Source organism: Oncorhynchus mykiss, chromosome 26 (assembly GCF_013265735.2).
Source record: "Oncorhynchus mykiss isolate Arlee chromosome 26, USDA_OmykA_1.1, whole genome shotgun sequence".
Classification (NCBI taxonomy): domain Eukaryota; kingdom Metazoa; phylum Chordata; class Actinopteri; order Salmoniformes; family Salmonidae; genus Oncorhynchus; species Oncorhynchus mykiss.
This window is the reverse complement of record NC_048590.1, coordinates 15,142,005-15,159,470: the sequence shown is the minus strand read 5'-3', so window position 1 is coordinate 15,159,470 and position 17,466 is coordinate 15,142,005. Positions and strand designations below refer to the sequence as shown.

Below are 17,466 nucleotides of genomic sequence, written 5' to 3'. Positions count from 1 at the left end.
GAATCACACAAACAAAAATAACGAATACAAACTCGACAGCGACCAGTTCCATCAGACACTAAATGGAAAACAACACCCCCCCCCACAAAACCCAAACGGAAAATGACAACTTATATATGATCCCCAATCAGGGACAACGATAAACAGCTGCCTCTGATTGGGAACCACACTAGGCAAAAACAACAAAGAAATAGACAACATAGAATGCCCACCCCAAATCACACCCTGATCTAACCAAATAGAGAAATAAAACGTCTCTCTAAGGTCAGGGCATGACACTAAGGGTCAATTTTGGGATTGGGTTTATAAAGCAATTATAGTATGAGGGTATTAGATCAGTGTGGCTTGCAAGGCTACTAGGCTATAGCCTATGTGGGTGAAATATGATTGTTGACTGTAGGCTATATTTCCAATTTGTCTAATTTGAAATAGGCTTTAGGTCCATTTGGTATGCACAGATATGATTGCAAATTAATATAGTGTAATGATCCTTGCTATATGAGCCATGTCGCAATTCCTTCTAAGTGAGTTAACCCTCATGCATAGGGTGATGCGTAAGGTGTTTGCCTTTCATGTCAGTGACCTGGTTTAACTTCCCTGCAGTGCTGTTTGCTAGTGGGATGGTGCCTGTGAGGCCATCAGAGAGATATGTGAGGGACTTTGTGTAGAGGATAGAGAGTCATGTAGTAACCTTAAACAACACCTAACAACCTCATCAAGAGGTTAAGTTGTTGGCTTGAAAGTCGCTGGACCAGGATTCGAGTCCCGGTCAGGGCTACCCCTGAATTTGCTACAAGTGGAATGTTGGTCGTGGGCCTATCGGAACGCCCGGATGTGTGAGGGAGCTGAGTAGCATGGGGACTTGTCCTCCCGTTCCTTTCAATTTGAGGCTTGTTACAATTTTCAACAAGTTAACCCTATTGGTGAGATGCGTAGGGTGTTTGCATTTCACATCAGATAGTTAGGCCTAGGTTAGCTTCCCTGACCTGTGTTCGCTACAACATTGTTAGCATCTTCTATTTTTGTCATTTTGATAGACCACTATGTAACAAAGTAACGTGTCTCACGGTCACAACAAGTATCCCCTATAACATTGAAAATGGTGGACGGGCAGACAGGTAGCTAACTATCAGCCGTCAACCCCTTCCTCTAGCTCTGAAGATCTGCATCGTCACACATTCATAGAAATCCTACAGTGAATGAAAAACAAAATGCACTTCACAAAAATAGTACATTTTGGACTCTATATTTATCTAGTGAACCCTACTGCAGAATTCACTGGTATCTCACAAAACCAGAGGGATAAACAGGCCATAGTTTCTGTGTAGATAGGTTGCTGGGATTAGAGATAGCCTATGTGTAATATGGTTTGGATGAAGGTGGATTTGAAGAGATTAAGGGTGAAATTGTTTATATGAATGACATCTCAGCTGTGCTGTCTTCCTATCAAATCCTCTTATGGAAGAACAGTGAGATAAAGAGGCTTGCTCCACATCCCTGAACTAAGTCCTGCTGTATAGGAGAGAATAGGTCATATCACAGCAGAGGGCATGGTATGTCAGTGTAGAGGCACCCTGGGAGGGGGTTGACAACAACCGAATGAATACGGTTTTCAGGGGAAATGGAAAGGGAGCCTGTGACACGACTTCCGCTTTTGGATGATACCAAAGGTGACACTCACTCTTAACTCCTTCACATTCACTGGATTGGTTGAACAGTGTAGAAGAGAACCTCCCCAACAGTTTCTTTCTTCTCCTTGACAGGATCAGAAAGAAACACTGCTCAAGCATTCTGGAATGTGTCTGTGAGCTGGAAACACGCTCTCTCTTTCTCGCTCGCTCGCTCGCTCGCACACACACACACACACACACACACACACACACACACACACACACACACACACACACACACACACACACACACAAACACAGCAGAAAGTGGATGATTTGTGATTGTGAGACAGGGATTCTTGTCTCTCCCCACATCCCACAACCTTCATCCTGTTCTAGACAGCCCACAAATCCACGCGCGTGTGTGCGTGCTTGCATAAATGCATTTGTGAGCACACATGCTTGCATGCCTGTGTGTAGGTACCGCTACCGCTACCGCCCCCCACAATAACTTCCCAAATCTGCCAGGCCTTTTCCACTGGTGGTGAGAGATAACCTTTAACTGTTTTATTTGGGGGGGGGGGGGATAAATCTCTTTTAATCCTTTTCCTCCTGAGTCCGATTCACCGTCACCTAGCAGTCCCAGAGCTGCAGACAAAGCCGGGCTCTAACATGGTTAGACCACTGTCTGTCTGCCTCTTTACTGCAGCAATAAAGTCAGATTGACAGGCTTTGGGGAACAGGAAGACTGAGCTAGTCACAGTTAGCCAACATTAGCCCCAATAGATAGGCCTCTGGTTTCCGTGGAAAGGCTTTAAGAGAATAAACAGAAAGTTCTCTGAAGTATTCTAAAGTTGATTTGATTCCATAGGCCACACCTGCTTTCTACTGATCTCACTCTATTGATATGTGTTCTGCTATCCTTGGGCATTCTTAATGCACTTACTAATGCACTTCCATGCAGTTTTGGGGTTCAGTAAACATTGGAACAGCTGTGGTACACCTCTGTCCTCAACCTGACCCTTAACCCCATCCTCACCCCCTCTGTCCCCCACACCCTCAAGACTGATGCCGCTATTGTCCCGTTGGGAGAATAATGTGTGTGAATGATTGTATAAATCCTACACCGCTCTCCATAATTCATTAAAATCCTGCTCAAATAATCAACTGGATCCTGGAGTTAATTTAGACAAAAGTTTCACCTAACAATGCACACACACACACACACACACACACACACACACACACACACACACACACACACACACACACACACACAGGAGTCCCCAGCCGTTCATAAGTCATAGTGTAATTTGGGCCAGCTCTCTCCCTGGTTAAGATGAATGTCTCTGCTCTGAGAGTAAATAAGATTCCTGGGCTGTGTTAATATTACCCAGCCGGCTGGAACTGAAACCAATGACTTCTGGGCGTTTTTCCTTCTTCTCATTTCTGTTTCATAGCACTGTGGAGGGTAATGTTATTGCTGTGCTAAATGGATAGTTTGTGAGGAGGTGAAAGAATGCTAAAAATAGAGAATCGACCCCCTGAGAGGGACACTGGCTTTGGGTAGAGAGAGAGAGCGAGGGAGGGAAGGGTGAAAGAATGGAGGGAAGGATGGAGGGATAGAGGTAAATAGGCCCACACCTATAGGGAAATAGGCTCACACCTCCGACAAAATACGACTGATACCCCTAGCTCCTTGCTAGAATACCATTCCCTCCCTCCATGTACCAAAGCGACCCTCTCAATCAATGCAGGTCAATCTGTGAAAGCGTGTGCGTGCAGGAATTCAGATTTTCAGTCAATCAATTAACCCAATCAATCAATTAGTAATTAGGTATTGACCTGTATGAATTATTCTAATGCGGGGATGGGCAACTTTGATGGGGTTTGGGCAACAAAAAGTTTGAACTCATCACACCCCACATTTTGCCATGGGGCATAGAGAAAATGTTGCCATTTTAAAGCAAGTTTGCTGCAATTCTACACATTTTGCCATGGGGCGGAGAGAAAATGTTGCCATTTTAAAGCAAGTTTGCTGCAATTCTACACATTTTGCCATGGGGCGGAGAGAAAATGTTGCCATTTTAAAGCAAGTTTGCTGCAATTCTACACATTTTGCCAAGGGGCGGAGAGAGGATTTAGGAATTTTATAGCTCATTTCATGCAATTCTATTCATTTTTCCATGGGGCGGAGAGAAAAATGTGCAGTTTTACAGCAAATTTCTTGAAATTCTACACATTTTGTCATAGGATGGAATGTTTGCAGTTTTTAATATGGTACTTGATGATCAATGGGTCCCACCCTGATCAGTAATTCAACCATGCTTAGATAGCTGACCGCTAGACTAATTTATCATTCTAAATAAATGTAGCTGACAAGGACTAATTGAGTGAATGCTGATGCACAACCAAATATCGAAATGGCACCTTGAGTACTCTATTATTCGAGCTCTCAACAGTAAGTTGAAACCCCGACTGAACAACCATGTACTTTCTATCTCAGGAACAACTGCAGTTATTTTGCAAGCAACATTGCCAAAATGAACGAGATAAAATAAAATGAACTTCATTAAAATGTTATCTGTAATGCTCATCTCCTGTAGCCTAATTGTCATCTCCTTATTTTCATACTGTACCTAAATTACAACGGTTGGATATGCACTAAACTAGTTTATATGTCAGCAGTTAAAAGGCATGTACAGCATCTGGTATATGGTTTGCCTCATATACATTGTTTACTGGTGTAAATGTTAAATTGAGAACATACACTGAGTGTACAAAACATGAAGGACACTTGCTCTTTCCCTGTCATAGACTGGCCAAGTGAATCCAGGTGGAAGCTATGATCCCTTATTGATGTCACTTATTAAATCCACTTCAATCAGTGTAGATAAAGGGGAGGAGACAGGTTAAAGAAGGATTTATAAGCCTTGAGACAATTGAGACATGACCTGTGTTCAAATACTCAAACTATCCACACTAACCATACTATTTGTGACATAAATTGAGTATGTAGTATGGTATGCTTATTGGTCATAATATGGTTAGAGTAATTATGCCACATGTTCCTGGATGGGAACTTGACTACTAATACATTGAACGTGCCAGTACATTAACTACAGTGCCTTGCGAAAGTATTCGGCCCCCTTGAACTTTGCGACCTTTTGCCACATTTCAGGCTTCAAACATAAAGATATAAAACTGTATTTTTTTGTGAAGAATCAACAACAAGTGGGACACAATCATGAAGTGGAACGACATTTATTGGATATTTCAAACTTTTTTAACAAATCAAAAACTGAAAAATTGGGCGTGCAAAATTATTCAGCCCCCTTAAGTTAATACTTTGTAGCGCCACCTTTTGCTGCGATTACAGCTGTAAGTCTCTTGGGGTATGTCTCTATCAGTTTTGCACATCGAGAGACTGAATTTTTTTCCCATTCCTCCTTGCAAAACAGCTCGAGCTCAGTGAGGTTGGATGGAGAACATTTGTGAACAGCAGTTTTCAGTTCTTTCCACAGATTCTCGATTGGATTCAGGTCTGGACTTTGACTTGGCCATTCTAACACCTGGATATGTTTATTTTTGAACCATTCCATTGTAGATTTTGCTTTATGTTTTGGATCATTGTCTTGTTGGAAGACAAATCTTCGTCCCAGTCTCAGGTCTTTTGCAGACTACATCAGGTTTTCTTCCAGAATGGTCCAGTATTTGGCTCCATCCATCTTCCCATCAATTTTAACCATCTTCCCTGTCCCTGCTGAAGAAAAGCAGGCCCAAACCATGATGCTGCCACCACCATGTTTGACAGTGGGGATGGTGTGTTCAGCTGTGTTGCTTTTACGCCAAACATAACGTTTTGCATTGTTGCCAAAAAGTTCAATTTTGGTTTCATCTGACCAGAGCACCTTCTTCCACATGTTTGGTGTGTCTCCCAGGTGGCTTGTGGCAAACTTTAAACAACACTTTTTATGGATATCTTTAAGAAATGGCTTTCTTCTTGCCACTCTTCCATAAAGTCCAGATTTGTGCAATATATGACTGATTGTGACTGATCCCACTTGTTGTTGATTCTTCACAAAAAAATACAGTTTTATATCTTTATGTTTGAAGCCTGAAATATGGCAAAAGTTCGCAAAGTTCAAGGGGGCCGAATACTTTCGCAAGGCACTGTATATGCTATCTAACTAACTACCTAACATATACTGACTTGATTATTCACTTAATTTTTAGCTTAGGTAAGATAAATAGTCGCTGTGCATTGTCAATGGACATTATTAATTAAGTCGTAAGGTGTCTAGCTAGTAATATGTTATGTTAACAATCTAGCAAGAAGTTACATAGTGACAGCATTAACTTCCGGTAGACAGGCGAAGCGCTAGTACACTCAACTTAAAGGATACCGTTCGTTTACAGTATACTAAAATGAACTATTAGTATGTAGTGTGTAGTATATACACATTAAGTATGTAGTATACAGTATGTTAGTATGGGTATTCGAACACAGCTATGGATTGTGTATGTGTGCAACTCGGAGGGTGAATGGGCAAGACAAAATATTCAAGTGCCTTTGAACGGTGTATGGTGGTAGGTGCCAGGCGTCAAGAACTGCAACACTGCTGGGTTTTTCACGCTCAACAGTTTCCTGTGTGTATCAAGAATGGTGGACCATCCAAAGGACACCCAGCCAACTTGACACAACTGTGGGAAGCATTGGAGTCAACATGGGCCAGCATCACTGTGGAACACTTGACACCTTGTAGAGTTCGTGCCCCGACGAATCGAGGCTGGTTTGAGGGTAATAGGGGGAGGGGGTGCAACTCAATATTTTGAAGGTATCCTTAATGTTTTGTACACTCAGTGTATAGCTCAACGTGTAAACAATGTATGAGTTTAGTTATTGAAATGTAATAGCCAATACAAATCTTGCCTCTGGGAGCCAGTGGCCCATTAAAAACATTTGGCCCAGTCACTGCCCTGTTGTGTAGCGGAGGTTACTACTAATTGTGGTGAGCTCCGGGGAACAATTAACAATGCCTGGGTTGTGGGTTTGATTCCCGGGACCACCTATAGGATAAAAGTGTCTGCTGAATGGAATATATTATATTTGTACCCTCTGTCATGATCATAATGTTGTCTGTAATATAACATTGTTGAAAAACTCACTTGTATTGTCCAAAATGACAGCGTTTCGGTCAAAGACCTACTCTCCGTCATGGGCTTAGTCAAAGGCCAGGAGAACTGCCTGTTCCTCAATGTGTGGACCCCCACCCTTAAGCCTGAGGCTGGGCCACCTGTGATGGTGTGGAACCATGGTGGCTACCTCCACTTGCTAAGTAGGGGGAGAGGAGGAGTACTCCCCGAGAGAGGAGCTGGCAGCCATGACTGAGGTGGGGTACATCAGCTTCAACGACAGGTTCAACTCCCTGGGCTTCCTGACTCTGAAGCTGCTGGGAGAGTGCTCACCCACGTACACGTATACGTTCAGGTAGTTCCCGTTGTGTCCCTTTTGCTTCTAGTTGATGAACTCTGGTGAAGGAATAAAATGTATAATAACCTACAACAGTACAGCAAACATAAATCCGTGGTCGCAACGTGCCAACGTGACAAACTGCAAAAGTCAGCGGCATGAAGAAAAATAGACGCTCTTCTTCTTGGCATTTTGCTGGCAAGTAATGTGCAAATAACCCTTGACATTCAGACATTAACAAAGACGATACATGTTCTATTCCTCGTGATATTCCCTGGTCCTTGCCCTCCCCACAGTTTAAGGTTATGAGCATGCGTAACTGCAAACTCCTGGCCCAAATCATTTAACACCAACTTAGCATTGCAAGCTCTCAATGTCTACAGCAGTTTTCTACCAGATTGCTCATGGTGTGTTCAAGTATGATAATGGAGGCGACGTAGCCATTTTGCAAACTATTTACCGCTCTTAACAGAGCTTTACAATATTCATGGTATTTATATTTGTACTTCCGTCACATTGAATATTTTAACGTGTGTATACCTACCCATTAAGATGTGAATATTTAATGTGTCTTTGTCTTGTCTTGCTACCGATGCTGGGAGAAAAGGTTTTCTTTCTTGCAAGCTAACACACATACTGTACACACACACACACACGCACGCGCGCACACGCACACGCACATCTATGTGTGTAGTGAGCATGTAGAGCCTACATTCTTATAAGACTCACCTCAGCCCCAATATGATATAACCCGTTAAATTAAATTAAGCTTTTTCATGGTGTAGCTTTTTCATGGTGCAACAGTTTTAACTCTTGAGGAAGCCATACACGCACGCACACAAAAGAGGTGATCTAAATCCCCTGTCCCATGTCCTATATCCGTATCCTGATCTGAAAGTGTTGGGTATTGGCAGAAGCTTTCAGGTACCCTAGGTTAGTTGGAGATTCTGAAATAGGAACAAGGATATGGAACATAGAAAACGAGGCCATGTCAGAATGGGATTGAGCCAGGCTTCACTCATATCTAATTGGTGTCCCGCCTTTTTGTTTCCCCCAGGAAACTACGGCTTCATGGACCAGATAGCAGCGCTGAAGTGGGTCCAGAGGAACATCCATGTGTTTGGAGGAGACCCCAATCAGGTCACCATATTTGGGCAGAGCTCAAGTAACGTGGGGTGTTAAAGAATTCGCTTTTATCTGTGAGACAGACATGGAGAGTTTGGTCGAGTCACTTTAGAGATTTAGCGTGAGTACTACAGTCAGTGTGTTGATAGAACTTCGGTTGCATTTTCCACAAATTTGCTTTGTTAAAATCACCAGCTACAATAAGTGCGGCCTCAGGATATGTGGTTTCCAGTTTGCATGAAGTCCACTGAAGTTCTTTGAGGGCCGTCGTGGTATCAGCTTGGGGGGGAATATACACAGCTGTGAATATAACTGGTAAACACACATATACACACTCTCACATGCACATACACACACACAAGCTTGCACACATACACAATCCACCAGACAGATACTATCGGTATACTGGATTCACACAGTGATTTTAAAGTCAACCTACAGGTAACTGCCAACATAAAGGAAACACTAACAATAGTGTCTTAATAGGGTGCCAGAACATCTTCAATGCATCTTGGCATAGATTCTATAAGTGTCTGGAACACTATTGCAGGGAAGCGACAACAATCTTCCATGAGAAATTCCATTGTTTGGTATTTTATTAATGGTAGTGAAAAACACTATCTCAGGCGCCGCTCCAGAATCTCCCATAACTGTGTCAATTCGTTAGTAGGCAAACGGAAGACAGTCCTCCCCTCCTCGATAGCCTTCTTTTGGTGAGGAAGCACAAGTGTATCCTAACGCATAAGAGTTTTGCTGTCTGCCACACCCCATTTGAATAAGCTGTTGTATTGTCTGAGGAAAAAAGCGTGCACACATTTACAAACGATATGATACTTTTACCTTTAATCTATAAAATGTCTTGCACAACTAACTTAATTTCTTTTAATCAAATCTTTACACATATATTTTGGGATCCACCCCTGTAAACGTAATTTGCTTGAGGATGCGTGAGTAGAGAAGGAGCCTCTCATTTCACACAAGCTGATTTTCGTAGACATTCACTCTCTTCGCCGCCGCTCTTCGATTACCTTTGACCTTTTTCAAAAAGAGGATGAGAGTGGACAGAGGAGAGAAGATGCAGGAGTTGAGCAAATGTAATTGAGAAAATGCCATTGTATCCCTAATTTACTTGTGTTTCTATTATTTAGGCACCTGTATTCTTTTCATGGCATTATCTTTCCACCAGATGGCAACTGTGCACCGTACAACGTACATTGATACAATAGAATAGAGAGTAACTGTCACTATCTTGCTCTCTTTCTCTGTCCCTGCCAGGCCATTCCATGGAAGGAGTAACCGTCGTGGAGGCCAGATAACCTCGTACACCTGCCAACGAAGGGGAGCTTGGTGGTGGACGGTCACGTGGAGGAAAGAGGTGACTACAATGATGTTCCCTTCCTAATAGGAACCACAAAGCAGGAGACTGACTTCAAGTGAGTATTAATGGGCTCTGTTCCATTACTCTTAAACGTAGCCTCTCTTCCTCTCTTCCTTAAAGTTGATCTGACATGAGTGGATTGGTTTAAGCAAGCTCGATTTTGCATTGTATCCAACCCTTATTTAAAGGGCCATGGCTATGGAAACCTCTGTCTTATAGCCAATTCATGCTTGCTCCAGCAATGCGTCCGGAGGCTCCGTACAGAGGGTGTGATGCAATTGCGGAGACTCGGGAGGCCAAATCGAGCTCCGTACCACATTGCGATGCGCCTCCCAAATTTTGTGAAATGATCTGCATGGTCAATCCGACTTCTACAGTGTCCATTTACTGCAATACGGCCTCCGCAGAAGTCAGAGAATTCCTACTTTAAAATAAAGGAGCAGAGCTGTTGTGAAGGAAGTTGTCAAGGAAGTGAGTTTGTGTTTATACAGGACCTCCCGCCCCCACCTACCGTCAACCAATCATGTCAAAACAAATTGCGATGCGGTACGGAGCTCCACATGGCCTCCCGGAAGCTCCGCAATTGCTCAAACCCTCCATATGGAGCCTCCGGATGCATAGCCAGAGCAAGCATAAATTCGCTTCAACAATGCAGAGGGCTCCATATAGCTCCGCATTGACATGACTGGTTGACAGAAAGTGGGGGCGGGAGGTCTTGTATAAACACAAACTCACTTCCTTCACAACTTCCTTCACAACAGCTTTGCTGTTGATTTTGGCCTGTGGAATGTTGTCCCAATGTTGTCCCATTTGAACACTCTGTCATACACGTCGATCCAGAGTTCCATCCAGAGTCCAGAGTTCCAGGAATTGTGTACAGATCCTTGCAACATCACGCTTATCAACGCTGAAACATGAGGTGATGGTGGTGGATGAATGGCATGACAATGAACCTCAGGATCTCATCACGGTATATCTGTGCATTCAAATTGTCATTGATAATATGCAATTATGTTTGTAGTCCATAGTTTATGCCTGCCCATATCATAACCCCACCGCCACCATATGGCACTCTATTCACAATGTTGACATCAGCAAATCGCTTGCCCACATGACGCCATACACGTGGTCTGCGGTTGTTGGACATACTGCCAATTTCTCTAAAACGACGTTGGAGATGGCTTATGGTAGAGCAGTCAGCTCTGGTGGACATCCCTGCATTCAGCATGACAATTGCACGCTCCCTCAACTTGAGACATCTGTGGCATTGTGTTATGTGACAAAACGGCACATTTTAGAGTGGCTTTTATTGTCCCCAGCACAAGGTGCACCTGTGTAGTGATCATGCTGTTTAATCAGCTTCTTGATATGCCACACCTGTCAGGTGGATGGATTATCTTGGTAAAGGAAAAATGCTTACTAACAGGGATGTAAAACAGGGATGTAAACAAATGTGGGCATAAGCTTTTTGTTCATTATTTCAGCTCATGAAACATGAGACCAACACTTTACATGTTGTGTTTATATTTCTGCTTAGTGTAATAATAAGCTACATTTATCAATCTATCAAACTCCCATATTATGTGAATAAATGCTACAGCTCAGTTAGCAATGAGAAATCGGGAGGCCGGCATCCTTCCAGAGCTTGTTTGTCCATTGCCTAATTCACGGGGCGCCCGCGATAATGCAGCTTGTGCATATCATACGAAACATATCATACAAAATGGGTGATGGACATCCACAAATTAATACATATCATACAAACATATACATATCATACTTAATGGAGTGACTCGGCTTCACATACAGAATCATACGAAATGCTCTGAGACCAGGTTGCCTTATCAGTCATTGACCAATTCTTACGTAGTACCACTGCAATGTGTGGAATTATAATCATTTGTTTTTTTATGTTTAGTTTTCAAAATATAAAATCATTCTCACTTGCTTGTTTTGTACCCCGGTGGTATGCTGAGCATCATGCCATATTATGCCATGGACTAAAATACAAGGTATATTGCAATCAGTGATCGATGATGCTAATAAACACCCTGGGTGTATGTTTATAGTCTTTATTGACACAAATATAATAATATAAAGTCTTATTTTGTAGCCCTGAAGAACATGCTAGAGGGCTCAGTTCTACACCGGAGTACAATACTACACCTTGGTTGGTGTAAAGCTGCAGTCCAGCCATGAGAGAGCGCCAAAAGCACATAATATACTTCACATCAGCCTCCACTGCAGTGTACATGAGGTGATTCGGTCCGTAAAAATAGGACTGTAACGCAGGAGGACTGTACCTTTTTAAGTCATCATCATACAGCATGCATATTTCTGTCACGCATGCCACGCTGCTGCGCCTGCTCAGTGCACCAACCACAGACTGTTCAGTGACAAATGAACCACTATCCCGTTAGAAGTAGGTAGCCCGTGTGCTCCAGTATGGACCCACTGTAGACGTCGCGGCTATTGTTGCGATTCCGCGATTTGGGTGACAGCTCCCGTGGATCTAAAATTCCAGGAGCGAAGGGATAATGAGAAGAGGGAATTATAATATTTATACTGCAGGGATAGCGCAGAGAGATATCCACAATAAAAGGTAAATCATCTATATATTTAATTTATTGTTTTCTCGTGTAGAATTCTCCTGCAGGCATAACGCTACGTTATAGGCTATGAAAATGCTGATGAATGCCACAACACCTACTCGTGCGGTTTGGTTTAGCCTTTTGTGCGTTGCCTGTATTGCTTTTGAATAGGCTATAGTTTTGCGTCTCCACAACCTTGCAGTTAAACTCCGACACAGTGATCGTATAGCAAATACATTATAGGTATAGTTATAGTTACTATTTTCTTGTCATTTTCCCTATGAATGATGGAAGGTTTGCATTAATCTTCTTTTTCAGAACAGTCTATTTCGTCATTCTGTGCTGAAAACACCCCATTAATATGTCAAATGTCATTACATTTGATCCACAACAGGCAAAATCCCCTTGATTTCAATGTAGCCTTTCTCTGTAGCATGGCGAATATGGTTATAAACACCACAGTAACTTGATTTCCAGCTTAGGATAAGATTCAATAGATGGATTTGCATAGGTTGCCCGACGTGAAATACACAGGAACACTTATTTCCTTCCTTTTTTTTGTTTTAAGTTCTGGAAAAAGAGTATCTTTGTTGTTTTACAATATTATATATGTGCTATCAATCGTTGTGGTCATGCACAATTAGTTATGTGTTATTTTTTTTCATGCATGTGCTTGTGTTCTTGTGCATGTTCATCTGTTCGTGACTCATTCCCTTTGTATCTATGTATGTGTGTGCGTGGGTCAACTTCCTCTGGACCAGATGTATAGTCAATCAGTTGGGGCACAACGGCTACTTAAACCCTCTCTGGTCTCTCTTCCGGCCTCTGCCCTGCTTACAGCGACATTCTCAGTAACTCCATATGCCTGCTAGGATTTCAGACCACTGACCACATGGCAGTTTCAGCCAGATGCTTGGAATAGTATGCAGCACATGCAGCGCTTTATAATAGCGAGGATCACCGTCGCCTGTGTTCCCTCTTCTGAGTTTGTTGTTCTGAAAGTAAGATCAGAGATAAAGAGGTGAAGCTGTTACTGACCATCAGTAGCCAACCATATTGACATTGATGTGTCCCGAACTGAGACCTCTGTTCCTTTGGTTAGGAGGGGTGTGTTGTCACTTTTCTTTTTACCCGTTTAAGAAAACCAAGCAAATGTTAGGCCACACAGTGGAGGCCAGGAGGGTCAAATGTCTTTCTCCTTGTGGTCACTGATTGGACAGACATCACTATCTGCTGACCATGAAGTTCCAGGTAGACTGTGTAGACTTCAGCCGTAGCCTTCAGTCATCTCCACTGCTGTGTTTTATATGTGCCAATGAGTGACCACCATCTGTCTGGCAGACATGTGCTTCATCCTCTACCTCACTGAATTATTCAGTAGGTCTAGCCTACATTCACGTTCTAGACATTCAGTCCTGTCTGTGTTACCCTAAAGCACTCTTTGTAATTGTATTTTTTAAATCATTACTGTATTTCTAATAAATCACTGTGTGTGTTTTATATGAATGAAAATAACTCCAAAATATATTTTTTTAATAATTTATTTCCCTGAACTTCCTTGAAGTGCTCAGTCTGATCGTGTGGGCATAGGAAACAAATGTTAAGATATTTACATACACAGCCCTGATTGACTGATAGGATGGTCTTGAGCTCACCCCTTACCCAGATGCACAGTCATTGGTCTATATAATCAGATCACATTGTGATGTCATGATCTGGTCCAAAAGTTCCATCCCACCTGAACAGGCTGATATGCCAGGTATTTTTTAAAACTGATCTTACACAAAAATGACATTATTATAATTTTCACAATTTCAGTGTTATTTCGACCTCATGGAAATATATAAATGGAAAATCACGTTTAACTGCACTGCCCCTTTAAGTTGGCTCCAACGGCCCAGTGTGTGTGTGTGTGTGTGTGTGTGTGTTTGTGCAGGGTTTTGTTCCAGCATTGACAAACCTGATTGAAACAATTGTGATCCTCAGGTTAGACCACGGTTAGCTCAATTGGGTGTTTTAGGGCCAGGCTGGAACAAATCAAATGTTATTTGTCACATGGACCAAATACAGTGAAATGCTGACTTACAAGCCCTTAGCCAACAATGCAGTTCAAGAAATATAGTTAATAAAATATTTACTAAATAAACTAAAGTAAAAAAATATATATACTGTATGTATTTAAAATAGCACAATAAATGTACATAACAATAACGAGGCTATATAAAGGGGGTACCGGTACCGAATCAATGTGCAGGGCTACAGGTTAGTCGAGGTCATTTGTAAAGTGACTATACATAGATAATAAACAGCGAGTAGCAGCAGTGTAAAAACAAAAGGGGCGGGGGGGTTAAAGTAAGTAGTCCGGGTGGCCATTTGATGAATTGTTCAGCAGACTTATGGCTTCGGGGTAGAAGCTGTTAAGGAGCCTCTTGGTACTAGACTTGGCGCTCTGTGCGGTAGCAGAGAGCGCCAAGCGTCTTTGACGCTCTCTGCTACCGCACAGAGCGCCAAGTCTAGTACCAAGAGGCTCCTTAACAGCTTCTACCCCCAAGCCTATGACTTGGGGGACTGGAGTCTTTGACAATTTTCTGGGCCTTCCTCTGGCACCGGCCCCAGTGACGTACTCCCTGTAGCGCCTTATGGCCAGATGCCAAGGAATCGCCATACCAGGTGGTGATGCAACCGGTCAGGATGCTGTCGATGGTGCAGCTGTATAACGTTTTGAGAATCTGCGGACACATGCCAAATCTTTTCAGTCTCCTTGAGGCGGAAAAGGTGTTGTCGTGCCCTCTTCACAACTGTCTTGGTGTGTCTGGACCGTGATAGTTTGTTGGTGATGTGGACACAAAGGAACATGAAACTCTCGACCCGCTCTACTTCAGTCCCGATGTTAATGGGGGCCTGTTCGGCGCTCCATTTCCTATAGTCCACGATCAGCTCCTTTGTCTTGCTCACATTGAGAGGTTGCCTCCCCACACTGTCTCTGACCCTGTTCTAGCTGCCTGTGCCTGACTGCCGGTGCCTGACTGCCTGTGCCTGACTGCCGGTGCCTGACTGCCGGTGCCTAACTGCCTGTGCCTGACTGCCTGTGCTTGAGGGGTGTGTGCAGGGTCTACATATGTCCAACATGTGCCCCCTAAAAAGGAATACCATAAACAATACAGTTATCTTTCATTAGACTTGTGCCATGCTCCTGTTACATGTAGTTGCAAACAACGTTATGGAAACGTCTCCACTCGGTGGTTGAAAGCCAGTCACACAACCTAAATTAAGAGATACCAGAGTGATGGAATTACATTTCCTTTTTTACCGAAGCTGCCTTTCAATCAAGTTGGAAAATAACAACTATTGGTTGTGTAATCCTGGCCTCAAGGATAGTGATGAGATGTGTCCTGCTGTGGTCCAGATTACGACTGATCTGGAACCAGGACACTGGTAATGATGCAGCCCACAGAAAGTGTGGATTAACTGGGATTAGGCCCATCCTGCTGTTTTGTTTTGGAGAGCACAGTATTAACATTCTTGTACTGTAGGGATCCCACTGATGTGGTCTGTTCACATGATGGATTGTGTCAAAACCTGTGCTTGTGGTGTGTATCACCATAGAGGCATAGGCATAAACATGCTACACTCTGCCACGTGTGAACAGGTAAACTCAGTGAGGGCAGAAAGCTTTGTAACGGGTTGGGAGGGCGGTGAAATCAATATTCACTTCTCGAACCAAAGCAAACTTCTGCGGGCCTACACTGGCTATCCATGTTCTCAAACAGGCCTACACAACGTACAGTTGATGACCCTTGAACTGGTTGCCTTCATACTTTTTGGAAGATTAGCGTTACGTAATTTCATTGTGCACAGACGTGTGCGTGTGCGTGTGTGAGGTAGATTCCTGTGTAGGAGGGTGAAGAGAGAGAGAGAGAGGGGAAGGGAGCAGGAAGGTGGGGTTAGTGGTTCTAAATAAACAGAGTAAAAAAAACTTGGGGACGCTTAATAAAGCTCAATCCAAGTTTATTCACCCGTTGGGTCATACAGCTGATTAAACAAAAAAACGTATTCACACAAGCACTGGTATTTAACCCTTTCTCCTATGCTGAGTCTTCTCCTACACCTCTAAACAGCCAATACACCTCTGTTGCTAGACAGAAACTTTGTGACATCTGTCCTTCCTCACTTCATCTAACCTGACCTCGACCCCATATTGCTCACTCCTCCTCAACTCATGGCTGATGCCTTGCACCAGACTGTCTCTTCTCCCACAGGATCCCCGATGGCTAACAATAACATATCCTGACAGAATGTAAACGTTCTACGTTCTTCTCTCTCCCTCAGTGACGTATTTCACATTTTCACGCTTAAAAGCCAGCTCCCAACAGCAGGTACTGTCAGCCAAACACTGGCAGGACTCTTGGTTCCCAGGGGGCTTGTATTACAGGTCCACCGAACAGACAGACACCCTGACGTCCTCCTCACACACTGCCAACATACTGTACATCCACATAGCTTTCTGCTTCTCAAACCTGTGTTCTGTTTACCTTTCACCCATTCAAATCTGCAAGTTTTGCTAGGTTTTTCTATTATCTTCCTCAATAGACACCACGTTTTCAACTATCCCACTACGGAAGGCATGTGAAGTGCATTCAGCCGTAGTGTGACACTGTGTCAACACTGAGCTGAGGAGCGGACACATGCTGGTCAGGGCTCTGTAGGCACAGAGGCAGGAGACGGTTACAGGCTTATGATCAACAATAGAGTGAATTTAGCAACTGAATGGACAAATACAACATCACCTCCTCTTTTTACAGACATAGCCACCTTCTTGTTTTAAATTCATCACCCATGTGTATCCAGTAGTCAGTTCGACCGACATCTGGGGTTGGCTTGCTGGCATGCTGTAAAATTAAGAGCATGTCTGTTATATTTTTGCCAACAAATTTGCCCACAACCATGCAAACCAAAGCATCTCGGATTTTTTATTTTCCTTTTCAGATATTGACATGAAGAAAGACATTGAGACGTGGATAGCAGAGGAACGCGCTGACATCATCTTGAAATATGATACGGTGGGTGGCGTTCAACATATACACTGTTCAGAGGGTTTTTAGGATGCTGTAAACTGTTTTCAAAGCTCTAAAATTGCCATGTGCACTCCCACCGTAGTTATTTCACAATTACCCAATGACCAAAATAACCCAAGCGACCTGTCCAACAAAAGCCTCTCCAGTTAGAGAACTAGATAAGGTTTGAAAGCTCACAGACATCAGTCATTACAAAGTTCCAGTAATAGTCATT

The 17,466-nt window shown here is 43.1% G+C and overlaps 1 protein-coding gene across 2 annotated transcripts in view; it reads left to right on the top strand.

Annotated features, from left to right (window-relative positions):
* The first annotated feature begins 11,952 nt into the window (after positions 1–11,952).
* LOC110506281 (USP6 N-terminal-like protein) overlaps positions 11,953–17,466 on the top strand; it is a 34,950-nt gene continuing 29,436 nt past the window's right edge. The window contains exons 1-2 of one of the 2 annotated variants that reach the window (XM_036963885.1): positions 11,953–12,188; positions 17,164–17,237. In XM_036963885.1, the coding sequence (XP_036819780.1) occupies positions 17,230–17,237 (8 nt within the window). In that variant the 5' untranslated portion in view covers positions 11,953–12,188; positions 17,164–17,229. The remainder of the gene's footprint in view (positions 12,189–17,163; positions 17,238–17,466) is intronic. The other variant, XM_036963886.1, reaches the window with a different exon arrangement.